The sequence below is a fragment of the Barbus barbus genome (genome assembly GCF_936440315.1).
Source record: "Barbus barbus genome assembly, chromosome: 46".
In the NCBI taxonomy this organism is placed as follows: Eukaryota; Metazoa; Chordata; class Actinopteri; order Cypriniformes; family Cyprinidae; genus Barbus; species Barbus barbus.
The window spans coordinates 3,329,420-3,342,500 of record NC_136724.1 but is presented as its reverse complement, the minus strand read 5'-3'; the positions used below and the strand labels follow the sequence as shown (position 1 = coordinate 3,342,500).

General features: G+C 37.6%; 1 protein-coding gene across 7 annotated transcripts in view; it reads left to right on the top strand.

Annotated features, from left to right (window-relative positions):
• LOC306864872 (SH2/SH3 adapter protein Nck1-like) overlaps positions 1-13,081 on the top strand; it is a 49,031-nt gene that overhangs the window by 30,352 nt on the left and 5,598 nt on the right. The window contains exon 1 of one of the 7 annotated variants that reach the window (XM_079409137.1): positions 5,065-5,174. The exons of the other annotated variants lie outside the window; for them this stretch is intronic. Coding sequence (XP_079265263.1) covers positions 5,141-5,174 — 34 coding nt within the window. The 5' untranslated portion in view covers positions 5,065-5,140. Of the gene's footprint in view, positions 1-5,064; positions 5,175-13,081 lie in introns of those variants that run through there. 7 annotated transcript variants of the gene reach the window in all.

The following is a 13,081-nucleotide window of genomic DNA, read 5'->3' as shown; positions in this document are numbered from 1 at the left end:
CTCTTGGATTTCATCAAAAATATCTTAATTTGTGTCCCCGAGATGAACGAAGGTCTTATGGTTTGGAACGACATGAGGGTGAGTCATTTTTGGATTAACCTATCCCTTTAAAGGGGTCATGTGATGCGATTTCTTGTTTTAAAAGAGAAGGCTGATCCAGACCGGGCTAAAATGCCTCATTAAAACACGCCCCCACTTGTCTACGTCACGATGTGGAAATATTTGCGTAATGCCACCCAAATGTTTACGCAAAGAAAGAAGGCATGGTTTCATAGTGTTGATGCAGCCATGTCAGGGAGACGCTGTGTGTTTCTATGGGAAAGAAAAAGCACTTTATTTGGCCTTCCGGAAATAGTTGCAGTTAGGAACCATTGTTCAGATTTGTTTTGAACAGAACAGCACAACCCAAATGTTCGAATTTGTGCAACGAATTTTATGGACGACAGTTTTGTGAACCTAGGAGAGTACAAGGCTGGCTGTGCACGAAGGCTATTTCCCCAAAAAATGGGTCAGTTACGACTTTGCTCTGACAATCTGGCGCTTCTGAATCAGCGACTGTAAGTATGTTTTGTTATTAGTTTAAGTATTTGCTAATGACTGTTCAAATGCAGAGTTTTGCGCAGCATAGTGTAGTGTTTTGAGTAGTGTTTGAGAAAGACGGGGCATTCAGGAACTACAATAATGTACAGTATTTGAAAAAAATTTGTTTTTTGAACATTAAAGCATATCAACATATTCTGTTACACCGAATAAACAAAATAATGATCTTTAAAATAGCATATGACCCCTTTAAAGTTACTGAGAAACAACTAGCCCACTATATCTGAGGATACATTTACGCAGCAACGATTTTACTCAAAACAGAAACGTTTTTTTCCTTTGCATTCTTGAAAGTTTGTTGTCAAAACAATCCCCATTCACATGGATCTGACTAAAAACGTTGCATTATGCATGCCAGGCCAGTAGCTGGCGATGTCACTATGTGCATGTACTTTTCACAAATTCACATTTTTGTAATTTACACGAGACGATAATTGTATTGTCTTCAAAAACTTGCACTTTGAAACCTGTTTTCATGTCCCCAAAATGCAATTGTCATGAGAAATGGACAAAATGCATAAAGTTTTCAGTTTTTAGTTGAAAATAGTGTCGTGTAAACAACCCCTAAATTTCCTAATGCATGTTGTCAGACAGTTTGTGCCATACAAACAAATAAACATACGTATCTGTAAGTCTATGTTTTGAACATTTTTCCTCCTTTTAAAGCGACAGTCTCTGCTAGTAAATATTTGATGTGACGTGGTGGAACTGCAGGCACACATCTGTGAGACGCGTGTTTGCTCTTTAATCTAATCTTCACATCGGTGTACTCTCAAAGCATTTCTGTGGTGGTTAGCTGGAGGTTGGCTCTGTGCTGTTGGTACACAGGAACAGGAACGGGTTCTTGTGTTTAGCCTGGAGGTGTACAGTGAGAGTTGTGTGCGTGCTGATAGCCATCTCTATCGCTGTTTTTGCGGCTGTTTTGAAAATGGCTTGTTCACACAGACTCTGTTCTTGAGGCTTTCTCTTATATGTCTGTTGTTGTGTTTTAAGTTTATGTGCGTGTGTTTGCATAAGTCATCACCTTTAGGTGCCCTTCCTGCCCTACCGTGTGCAGTACACAGATTTTCTGTCATATTGCAACTCCCTAAACCCCATGAAGGATTCCTGGAATAGATTGTTTTAGGTGATCCATTCGGTGATGAATTACTCTAGAAATTCTAAAATATAGCTAACCAGCAAAATATGTTACTTGAGTTTCTGATCCACAAGTGATTGCAGATATGTGTACAGTCAGTGCCCTCTATAATTATTGGAACAGTAAAGACAAAATTGCTCTGTTGGGTGTGGAGTAAAGACATATACAAATATGATTAAAAGATGAATATGAGACAAAACTACAGAATGTCACATTTTATTATTAGCCGTTTCAACACATACAGTACATGTTTTACCAAATAAAAAGAACAGCACTTTTAGAGTTCATCCCACTCATTGATGTGAGCATAAGTATTGGGACAGTTGAACATAAGGCAGATATAAAAGATTAAAAGCTATTATTTAGTTGCAGATCCCTTGCGCACAATCACAGCAGTGAGTCTGTGACCCATAGACATCACCAGACTCTTGCTCTCATCTTTGAAATACTTTTCCCAGCATTTAATGCAGCCAATTCATATTGTTGCTTGTTTTGGGGAGTTTCTGCCTTTACTCTCCTCTTCAGCTGGTGAAATTCATGTTCAATCGGATTTAAATCTGGAGATTGACTTGGGCAATCTAAGACTTTCCATTTCTTTGCTCTTATAAATTCCTTGACTGAACTGGCAGGGTGTTTTGGGTCATTGTCCTGATGCAATATGAAGCACTTCCCAATGAATCTGGTGGCATTTTCTTGAATATTGGTAGGCAAGATGGTTTTGTACCCTTCCAAATTCATTCAGCTACTGTCATCATACATTAAGTCATCAGTAAAGTTGAGAGGGCCTGTTCCAGAGGCAGCCATGCATGCCCATGCCATGACACCACCTCCACCATGCTTTACAGATGAGGCTGTATGCTTCGGATCATTTACAGTTCTGTTTTTTTCTCCACATTTTTGCTTTCCCATCACTTAGATAAAGGTTCATCTTTGTCTCATCGGTCCATAAACACAGTTCCAAAACTCTTCTGGCTCACCTTTGTGCTTTTTTAGCAAACTCCAATCTCGTCTTTCTATGTTTGGTGCTGGTCAGAGGTTTGCATCTTGCTGTGTAGCATCTGTAATTCTGTGTCAAAGTCTCCTGAGGACAGTAGATTGTCAGAGCATCACCCCAGCTTTCTGGAAGTTGTTGCTGATTTTACAGACACGTCTTTTAGGATTCATTTTCACAGCTTTTATGATTTGTCTGTCATCAACTACTGTTGTTTTCTCAGCCGATCAGGTTGTTGTTGGTTGCTGGTGTCGCTGGTGGTTTATAAACTCTTGATTTCTCCATGTCGTTTGTTTTTGCTGGAGCTCTAATTGACTTCCTCTTTTCTTTTAGCATCCAAATCACTTGCTTTTCTCTCAAAGTCAGCTCCCTCATCTCCATCCTGGTTTGTGTGTGTCATCATCGAATGCAAGATTCAGAATATAGAAGTAATGGATATAACTGATACGACACATTCCCTGCTTTTAATATCTGAAGAATTAATGCAACAGGACACAGCTGATCACTTAGAAAGACCTGAGAGGCAACTGCTCCAATACTTATGCTCATATCAGATAGAGGGATGAAACTCTAAAAGTGCTGAACTTCTTAGCTGCTAAAACATATATGTGTTGAATCACCCAATAATAAAATGTGACATTCTGTAGTTTTGTCTCATATTAATGCTTTAATCATATTTGTAAATGTCTTGACTCCACAGCCAACAGAGCAATTTTCTCTTTACTGTTCCAATATTTTTGGAGGGCACTGTATATGAGGGATATATTTTTGCTTGTTTAAAATCTGACCATAATTCATAATTTTAATGCAAACAGAATGCTGCTAATTTTATTTATTGTTTGTTGGTTTTCAACATGAAACTAGGTGAAATGATTTCAGTCTATGTATGAGTACTTTTTGAGCACATTTGAATAGAATCGTGATAATATTGATAACAATTATAATTTTGGTTACTATAATTGTGATATTCAATTTTCATACCGTTTCATCTTTATGAGGGTGAGTAAATGATGACATTTTTTTATTTTGTTTATTTATTTATTTTAATATTTTACGTTGAAATATAATGCCCAAGTAGTAACATAATCTGCACTCCTCCTACAAGATGACCATATGTGACCCTGGAGCACAAAAGCAGTCATAAGTAGCACGGGTATATTTGTAGCAATAGCCAACAATACGCTGTATGGGTCAAAATGATAGATTTTTCTTTTATGCCAAAAATCATCAGGATATTAAGTAAAGATCATGTTCCATGAAGATATTTTGAAAATGTCCTATCATAAATGTATAAACTTAATTTTTGATTAGTAATATGCATTGCTAAGGACATAATTTGGACAACTTTAAAGGCAATTTTCTCAATATTAATTTTTTTACACCCTCAGATTCCAGATTTTCAAATATTTGTATCTTTATCCAAATATTGTCCTATCCTGACAAATCATTGGTACAACCCTCCCCACTCTCCAAGAACTGTACTTATCCAGAGTGAGCAAAAGGGCTGGTAAAATCACTCTGGACCCCTCACATCCAGCACACAACCTCTTTGAACTGTTACCGTCTGGTCGACGCTACAGAGCTCTGTGCACCAGAACGACCAGACACAGGAACAGTTTCTTCCCTCAGGCAATCCATCTCATGAACACTCAACAATAAACGTGGAACACACAACTATAATACATTATCCATTCACCACACTCACTTATTTTCTTTTTATTTTCTCATTTCTAATTTGCACATACTTGACCTGTACATACATAGTTGTCTATATTATATATTGCGTTTTTGCTGCTTCATACATTGCCTATTTGAATATTTGTATGTTATTCTTTTATTATCTATGTCCTGTCCTGTTGCTGTCTCTCTGTTGCACTGTGGAGCTTCTGTCACTACAACAAATTCCTTGTATGTATACTTGGCCAATAAAGCTCATTCTGATTCTGATTCTAATAGCATTTTAGTATGCTGTACAGAAATATGGTAATCATCTTGGTATTTTCATGGTACTTTAAATAATACCACATTAATAACATGCCCAAACTTGTTACATGTTCTTGTTTTAGTATGAACAGACTGGGTGTTCATGGCTCGTTGTGTGCAAACTCGCTGCTGTCAATGAATATCAATCATTCGAGGCTGAGAAAATATGAAAACAGAATAAAAAGCTGTGTTTTGCTTGTTAAAGCTTGATATTGGCAGTCAGGGATTCCTGCTAGTCACCTATGTGTGTATGGGGGGCAGACTAGTCCTTTTAAAGGAGGGATTGATTGTGATTGGTCCACACTGGTCACATGGTCAGGCAGCCGATTGTTGTGCAGGCGGAGACCGGTTCACTCGCAGGAGGGTGTTTCACATGGAATAGTTGCACAGCTTCAGAGGGAAGTGCCGAGGCGCTGGGATAGCCCAAAATGGATATGGCTAATCTCTTCAAACACTTCTTCCGTGAGTTTTGCCACTTTTCTCTCCTCCTCATTCTCTATTGTCAGTCTAGAAAGCTGACAGAGCTGAAAGTTTTAGCTTGGATTGAGTTTGTATTGAGACATTCTTGGTTGAAAGATTAGGGAAGTTTGAAAGGCTTTTCCCTTCTGAGCTGAGTGGGAGTTTCAGTAACCCCCACCACACACACACTATTTTTACTCTCTTTTTCTATTAATCTTTAAAAAAAATAAAATAATAATGTTTGGAAACCAAATGTGATCAAACAGGCAAGTTGGCTTAGAAAGTCTCCTTTTTTTCCCTCGTTCTTTGTGTGTTAGTCGAGCAGCTGGGCGGGCAGTGCTCTGAAAGGCCTGTAATTGCACTACACACACACACACACACACGCACACACACACACACACACACACACACACGCACGCACGCACGCAGTGTAAAGAACTTCCACACTTCTTTGTGCACTTAAACTCTCCTGTTACACTCAACCAGAATTTTCTCTCCCAGCTCAAGCCTCCTTTAATCAAGTTTGGTTCTGAAGCCCACCAGTCCTTTTCAATGTGTTTCTGTAGTTTGGGTGTTGAGGGTCTGCTGTCGTGGGGTTTCCTCGTGTCAGTGGGCCGATGTCAGCTCTCGGTGAAACACTGAAAGCATTGTGTCATCCGTACCGCTGAAGCTGATTGATGAAGCTCGTATCTCTTCTGGGACAGCCGCTGGTGGAATATGTTATTAGTTTCTGCAGTCACTGACAGGACTGATGTGTGTCTTTCTGTAGCTGTGTAGTAATGACAGTTTAGGGTCTTGCCATCATGTATTAAAAGATGCAGAAGGACCGTAGGACGCGATGCGGTCGTGTTTGAAGTGTATCGGTATGTAATTGTGCTTGAGAAATAAGGGTCTTAAAGGGACTGTGCACCCAAAAACGTATTGTATTTCAAAACCCATATGACTCAATATTGGTTATCACTATTATAGCTATAAAATATTTAAAAAATATATCGCTTAAAAGTTTGGGGCTGGTAAGTTGTTGTTTTTTATGGGTATGTTTTTGAAAGAATTCTCTTTTGTTCACCAAGGCTACATTATTACAATTTAAAATAGCTGTTTTCAATTTTAATGAAATTTTTAGCTTCATTAAGTCTTCAGTGTCACATTTCCTTTCTAATATGTTAATATAGTAAGAAAGATTTCTTAGCATTGTTCAAAACTGTTGTTTTGCTTCATATTTTTGTGAAACCAGTGATACATTTTTACAGGATTATTTGTATTAGAATTTACATTATAAATGTCACTTTTAAACAATTCAAAGTGTCTGCAACATACAACAAAACATTTTCTTAAATCCTATTGAACCCAAAACTTTGAACGTTTTTAATATTTAGTTGATTAATTGCTAATATTCTCTATTTTACATTTAGATTACCTTCACAATCATCTAACATGCACTTAGTTAATTTATAATTATAGTAATAATTTAATAACATTATTAAATGTAATCTTTAGCAAATTTTACATTTTTGATGTCTAAATTCATTTGTAGTATTTTGAATGTTCAGTTTTCGGGTTTTATTTCCAGTTCATTTAGACTGAATAGTACAGAATTTTACACTCTAAAAAATGCTGGGTTAAATACAACCCAGTGCTGGGTAAAATATGGACGAACCCAGCGGTTGGGTAAAACATTTAACCCAACTGTTGGTTGAAAACAACCCGGCATGTGTTCTGTCCAATATTTACCCAGCACTGGGTTGTATTTAATAGGGATGCACAGATATGAAAATTTTGCCCGATACCGATAATTCTTTATAAATGAAAGCCGATAACCGATATGTTGGCCGATAAATCGAAATCCAAATTTTTATATAATTTTTGAGCCTGATTACAAAAAAAGTCTCACCATTAAAAGCCATTAAACACTTCAACCTAAATCAAACAAAAAGCAGCCTTACACATACATAAAACAATGCTTAAATAATGGACAACTGTTTCTAATAAGATGTGACGTGCTCTTGGCTCCTCCCGCAACAACGCGCTGTAACACGACAAATTAAACCAAAGAATTCACAATGTTTTATTGTAATAGTGTTCTCATGATTGTTATTAATGTTGTGCATTGCTGTTCGAACTGCATGCGCTGAAACTGAAAAGCTGAATGAACACTGGTAAACTGAAGTGCTTTGCTGGCAGCTTATTTAACTCAAGGAAATGCATCATTTATGAGATTAATCAGCTATTTATACAACATAAACTAAACATAATATTACAACTTGTATGTCCAAAAAGATTAAATCAAAGAATTCACAACGTTTTATGATAGTATGTTCTCATTATAATATTATATATATGATAATCCCAATCATATAGTTATTAATGTTGTGCGCTGTTGTTTGAGCTAAAGATGATCACTGAAGCACTGTATTAATGCTCTATTAGCTTAAGCAAATGAATTCTATAGGCCTATGAGATAAATCAGATATATATGCATAAAATAAACACAATATTACAACCTACAATTGCACAAAAGGCTGCAAATGCAAGATAACTTCACGAATGCTGCTAGTCATGAATGAGTAGCTCTGTTGTGAATGCGCTCTTCCCGTAACAACTTGTTAAAACACAGGCGCACAAAGATTCCATTAATTATTTAACAGTAATTTTCTCATTATAATATGACTTGCCCTGCACATGTTGCACTTCACTGTACTTTCCTGTTCGAAGTGATTCCAATAATATTTCAAGAAATTATAAACCATCATGGCGAACAGTGCACATCTGAAGTGCATCTAATGCGTTATTTATCTGCTTTTATATATCGGCCAATTTTTCTTATCGGTTCGATAACGATATGGTGGCCGATATATTGTGCATCGCTAGTATTTAACCCAGCATTTTTTAAAGTGTATAATCAATTATCAGCCATAACATGGCTGTGTCAGATGGATTATTGGTGCCTAGTTCATGCTCATACGCTTGTAGTCTTCGTGGTTAACTGGTACTCTTAATTCTCATTCTTCCATGCATTTAGCCACATGACATGCGACCATCAACAATGTTTGGCATTTGATGACATATAAACCTAAATGCGCCATATTTAAATATGTCAACACAAATGTTTCTTTAAAGGAATATCTGCTTTTGTGTTCTACAGAAGAAAGTGATTTGAGTTTGAACGACAGTTGGTGACAAAATTAGTTTTTTTTTTTTATGTTTGCATGAACTGTCCCTTGATTCCTTTTCATTAAGCTCATCATTGAAACCCGTCTTGAGAGGTGGTCTTAGCTTTTGGCATCCTTTTCGCCCAGTTTTTCTACTCCATCTCACCCTTTCTCTCTTTTCTTGTCGCTCAGCCTCCGCTCGTAGCGGAAGTGGTCTAATTTGAGACAGATTTCTCCTCAGATCTGTGGAGCCTGTGAGGGAGGAAGTGAGGAAACTGGATTGTTGATTCACTGCAGCGTCAGCCCATCCGTCTGTTTTTTTCCACTTCCCACTCCGCCACTTATAAAGCTGATGGAAAACACCAGCAGATAATGTGGCTTTGTGAGAGGGACAAACGCGCAGCTTTAATTCAGATGCTAGCGTCCTCTCACACAAGACGTGTACAGGAAGTGCTGATGGTTTTCTGGAGTGTTCCTGACTAAAACACACAGCAGGCTGGTGGTGCTGCATACATGGATAGGCTGTGACCCCCGTTTGACTCCCTGAGGAGCTCTCGACGGGCCTGCGCTAGCCAAACAAGCACAGATGTGCAACAGAGGCTATTTATACCAGCGTGTCAACAGAGTACCTGCACCAGAAATGAGTGCTTATAACGGCGAATCTCACCGATTGTTTCACCTCAAAATCATACATAAATTATATTTTGTAGAATTATTAATCAAATAAATCATAGAAAATGTATATATGAATACATTTTATATGATGTTAAACATTTAGCATATCTCAAAATTAATATAAATAAGCAACAATACATTTTTCTAAGAAACAATCAATTTTTGTTTTTAATGTTGTATTTCTAATTATTTTTAGACTGTATTATAGAATTTCAGTTATGAGCTATAAGATTTTGTTTGGCTTTTTGATTATAAAATAAATAATAAATATATATTAATGTCATCAAACTTGAACTTAAATAGCCATTATTATCTTTTATTTGTGTTTATTGTTGGGACGAAATATGACCCTGGTGTTTCTTTGAATTTCGCCCTATTATTGCTGAATCTATCTTTGAATTAGGTTTTTTAAGCTGATGTTGAGCATTTGCGGGTTTCATTTAGGGACGTTAAAATGATTTTCGAGGTCTGTTCATTGCAGATTGTTTTTAATTAGTTTGTGCATCGAGCGAGCATGTGATGTGCACACAGTCTTGAGCAGTTGAAGAGGGCTCTGTGGTTTACAGTCACTGTCATTGGAGGCCTTTTGATGTCTTGTCTTTTTTGAGTTAAAAGAATGTCTTGTTTTCCGCTCGGCTTTGAGCCCAGCTTTACATTCGATGTGCAAGTGATTTTTCTTTCCTGTTTTCACAGTTTTGCTTGCATCTCCTTCATTCATACACTTGGGCACATTGTGCAAAAATCTAAAAAAATTCAGATGACACTATCTCTACTTGTTTTTTTTTCATTCTTGCATGATTTTTGTAGGCAACTGTACATCAGCTGTCATGTGGACGTGTACCATACCATGACAAATATTCTTTATTAAGTACATTTAAGCTACTTGTAAACACCGTGGTGTATGAATATGGTCATCATTCAGTACCATTATGTATATTTAAATATTAACCATCTGAAACAATACATTTTCCATGGTACTACCACCATTTTTTTTTTTTACAAGACTTAGTTTATGTTTGTTTGCCACACTTTCATGTAATTTATTTACCTAGTATAAAATCCACCTATTCATAGCCGTAGGTTGTTTTTAAATGGAGTTCAGCCTTATATTGGAGAACAATAGGATGAACTCACCATAGGAAACAACTAATCTAAGTCAGCTCATGCTGCACTCAGAGGAAAGACTTGAAAATGCAAGGGAAGTGGATGTAGTGTTGGGCCGCCGGGCGGGTGGAATAGAAGCTTTAGATGCAACTCTGTTGGGTTTTACAAGTTGCAATGGTTGCCAGTTAGTTGCAAAAAACAGTTTTTGGTCAAACTTGATTTAAAAGTCAACATTTAAAAGCAAGATTGGATATACATGTTGAGTTATGGCCATGAAAAGCGTGCAGCTTCCTTCCTGAGCAACCTCCATAGGAATCCAGGAAAATTCCTAATTCTGTATTCAGGAAACACAACATGCCTCAATACAATGTTGACTCATAGAGACTAGAATATCAGACTTGGGGTGGACCAAAACCTCTTTGCATTATGGTGGCAAATTTTTACAAGCATCTTTAACATCATCTTCAACATGCACAGATCTGTTTTTAAAAGTACAATTCCAAGTGTTAAAAAAACATGTACTTACGTGGGATACATCAGCCATGTGTGAGCCAACCTGTTTGCGAAATTGTGTGTTTGTGCTGATGTGGTTGGTTAGTGTCTAGAAGTGTTAGTTAAGAGAATTGAAAATAAACTTGCGTAAAGTGCCCATGTCAGCTCCCTAGAGACTTTCCCTGTCTCGTGAAACAACATCAGTCGTATCACGCTCAAGAAAACCACCACCGCTGGTCTGAAAATTCACACGCCCAAGATCAGTTACTTATCAGTTAACTTGAAATTTGCCTTCGTAATCCTTGTGTATTTGAACCGGCATTTAAATCCAGATTTGCATTTATTCACACTTCTTCATTCAAATTTTCCTTATTTTTTTCATGAATTAGATTAGTGAATTAGATCACTTGAAAGTGAACATTTTATAATTTACTCACCCTTACGTCTTTCCAAATTGTATGACTTTCTTCTGGAGAAATAAAGAATTGTTCTACATTTACATTTATGCATTTAGCAGACGCTTTTATCCAAAGCGACTTACATTGCATTCAAGTTACAGTTTTTACATTTTATCAGCTTTTGCTTTCCCTGGGAATCGAACCCATGACCTTGGCGTTGCTAGCGCCATGCAAATCACAAAAAAAACACACTATAAAAACACAATAAAACACATCCAAACAACTTTTTCCACTATATTGCTGGTCTTACAAAGCCATACAATAGGTTTGTGTGATGAGATTCCTGAAAATAGCAAACTTTTTATTTGGATCTTTTTAATGAATCCGTTCATCTGTTTATAAAATCTTTCTGAATGATTCTGTCATAAATCATACTGATCTGGTTCTCATCAACTAGCTGACCTAATGAAATGGTCATAGGAAGGGAATGACATGAGAGTGAATAAACTGTAACAGAATTTTCATTTTTGGGTGAACTGTCCCCTTAAGAAAAGGCTTTTGAATTTGTAGACGAGTTGAACTCATGCTGTCAGAAGAGTCACACACCCACGGTTACATGCACCAACACGTTCACGCATGGGGCACTAAATGCTCCAGTTAGTATCGCTCGTACACTTCACATTCACTTCCTGCTCACATTGACCATGCAAATGTCAGTCCCTTTAATCGGACATAGCTTGGAGGCCAGAGGCAAATACATCTTGGTTTGAGATTTCATACATTTGTAATGCAAATCAGTCAGTAGAGGTGTCCGCAAGCAGAGAGTGAATTCTTCTGGCCTCGAGCTGTGATAAGCATCTCGCTCAAACAGAAAGAGCCGTTGGAAAAGCTTTGTTCTCACTCTGTTAACCTTTAACCCCTGAGTAAGCATAAAGTAAATTGGGTGATTTCCTTTTAGATTAGGTAAGAGTGGTTCCAAGGTTTCACCTGCTTTTCGGGTGTCAAGTTTTGTTAAATCACATCTGTTAAGTATTATTCTTGAACAGTGCCTACAGGTAGCCTATATTAATTTGAAATAAAGGCTGAGTTTGCCTACTTCCATGTTGAAAACAGGGTAAACCAGCCTAAAGTAATTTGGTGTGGTTTGGTTTCCCCTTATGAGAATGGTTTAGTCTGATGGTTTTAGTGGGGGTTGGCTTACTTTGAGCAAACCATCTTAGACCAGCAAACAAACAACCTTGGGCTAGTTTAATCTGTTTTTTTTTTTTTTTTTTTTAGCAGAGATACTATAGAGTGTTTATCTGTCCTTGGGCCTTTGAATTGGGCCGGTACAAACTTCACTGCCAAGTGGACATTCCTGCACGGTAACACTATACACAAACCTTTGCCAAACCCGCCAACATGGTCAAAAGGCCTCGGGGTCAGATATTCTCCATTAATCCTCCAGACCAGACCACTTGGTTTGACCTAATGTGGTCAGACAAGCCAGAATCCCCAACAGTATCCATGAACCTAACCCAACACTCCCTCGCTCATTCCTTCCTCGTGGAGGAGGACGATGGGTGTGGTAATCATTCCAGTGTCTCTTTGCAGTTAATTGTACTTTTCTCTGAATAACAGAGCTAGACCACACAGCTGTCCGAGACAGGTGGAAAATGATAAAGAACCTTTCTTAAATTAAAATTGCACCCTTGTATCATGGTGGCTATATTTTTTGTATTGTCAAATCAAGCATTTCTTTTTGTTTGCAGAATTGTTCTGTTGCTCCTACATGCTTGTTCACATGGGAATAATTGAATCATTTCCATGATGAAGGAGGAAGGCAAAAATACACAGCTTGTCGTATGATCTATGAGTGTTAAAAAGTGGTGAGAACATGATTTGTTGGTTGTAATTGGGTGGTTTTGAAACTGGACCGGTGCCCGTGTTTACTAAGAGAGGTCACATTGCTCAAGCAGGCGGGAGCTGATAGCTACTGTGAACCCCTGTCAGTATGAAAACACAAGCCTGACTGCACTGTAACATGTGTTTGGACAAGTTCTCCTTTCACTTGTGCCCTGCCTGTTGGTGCCTGTATCAAAATACAATGCTC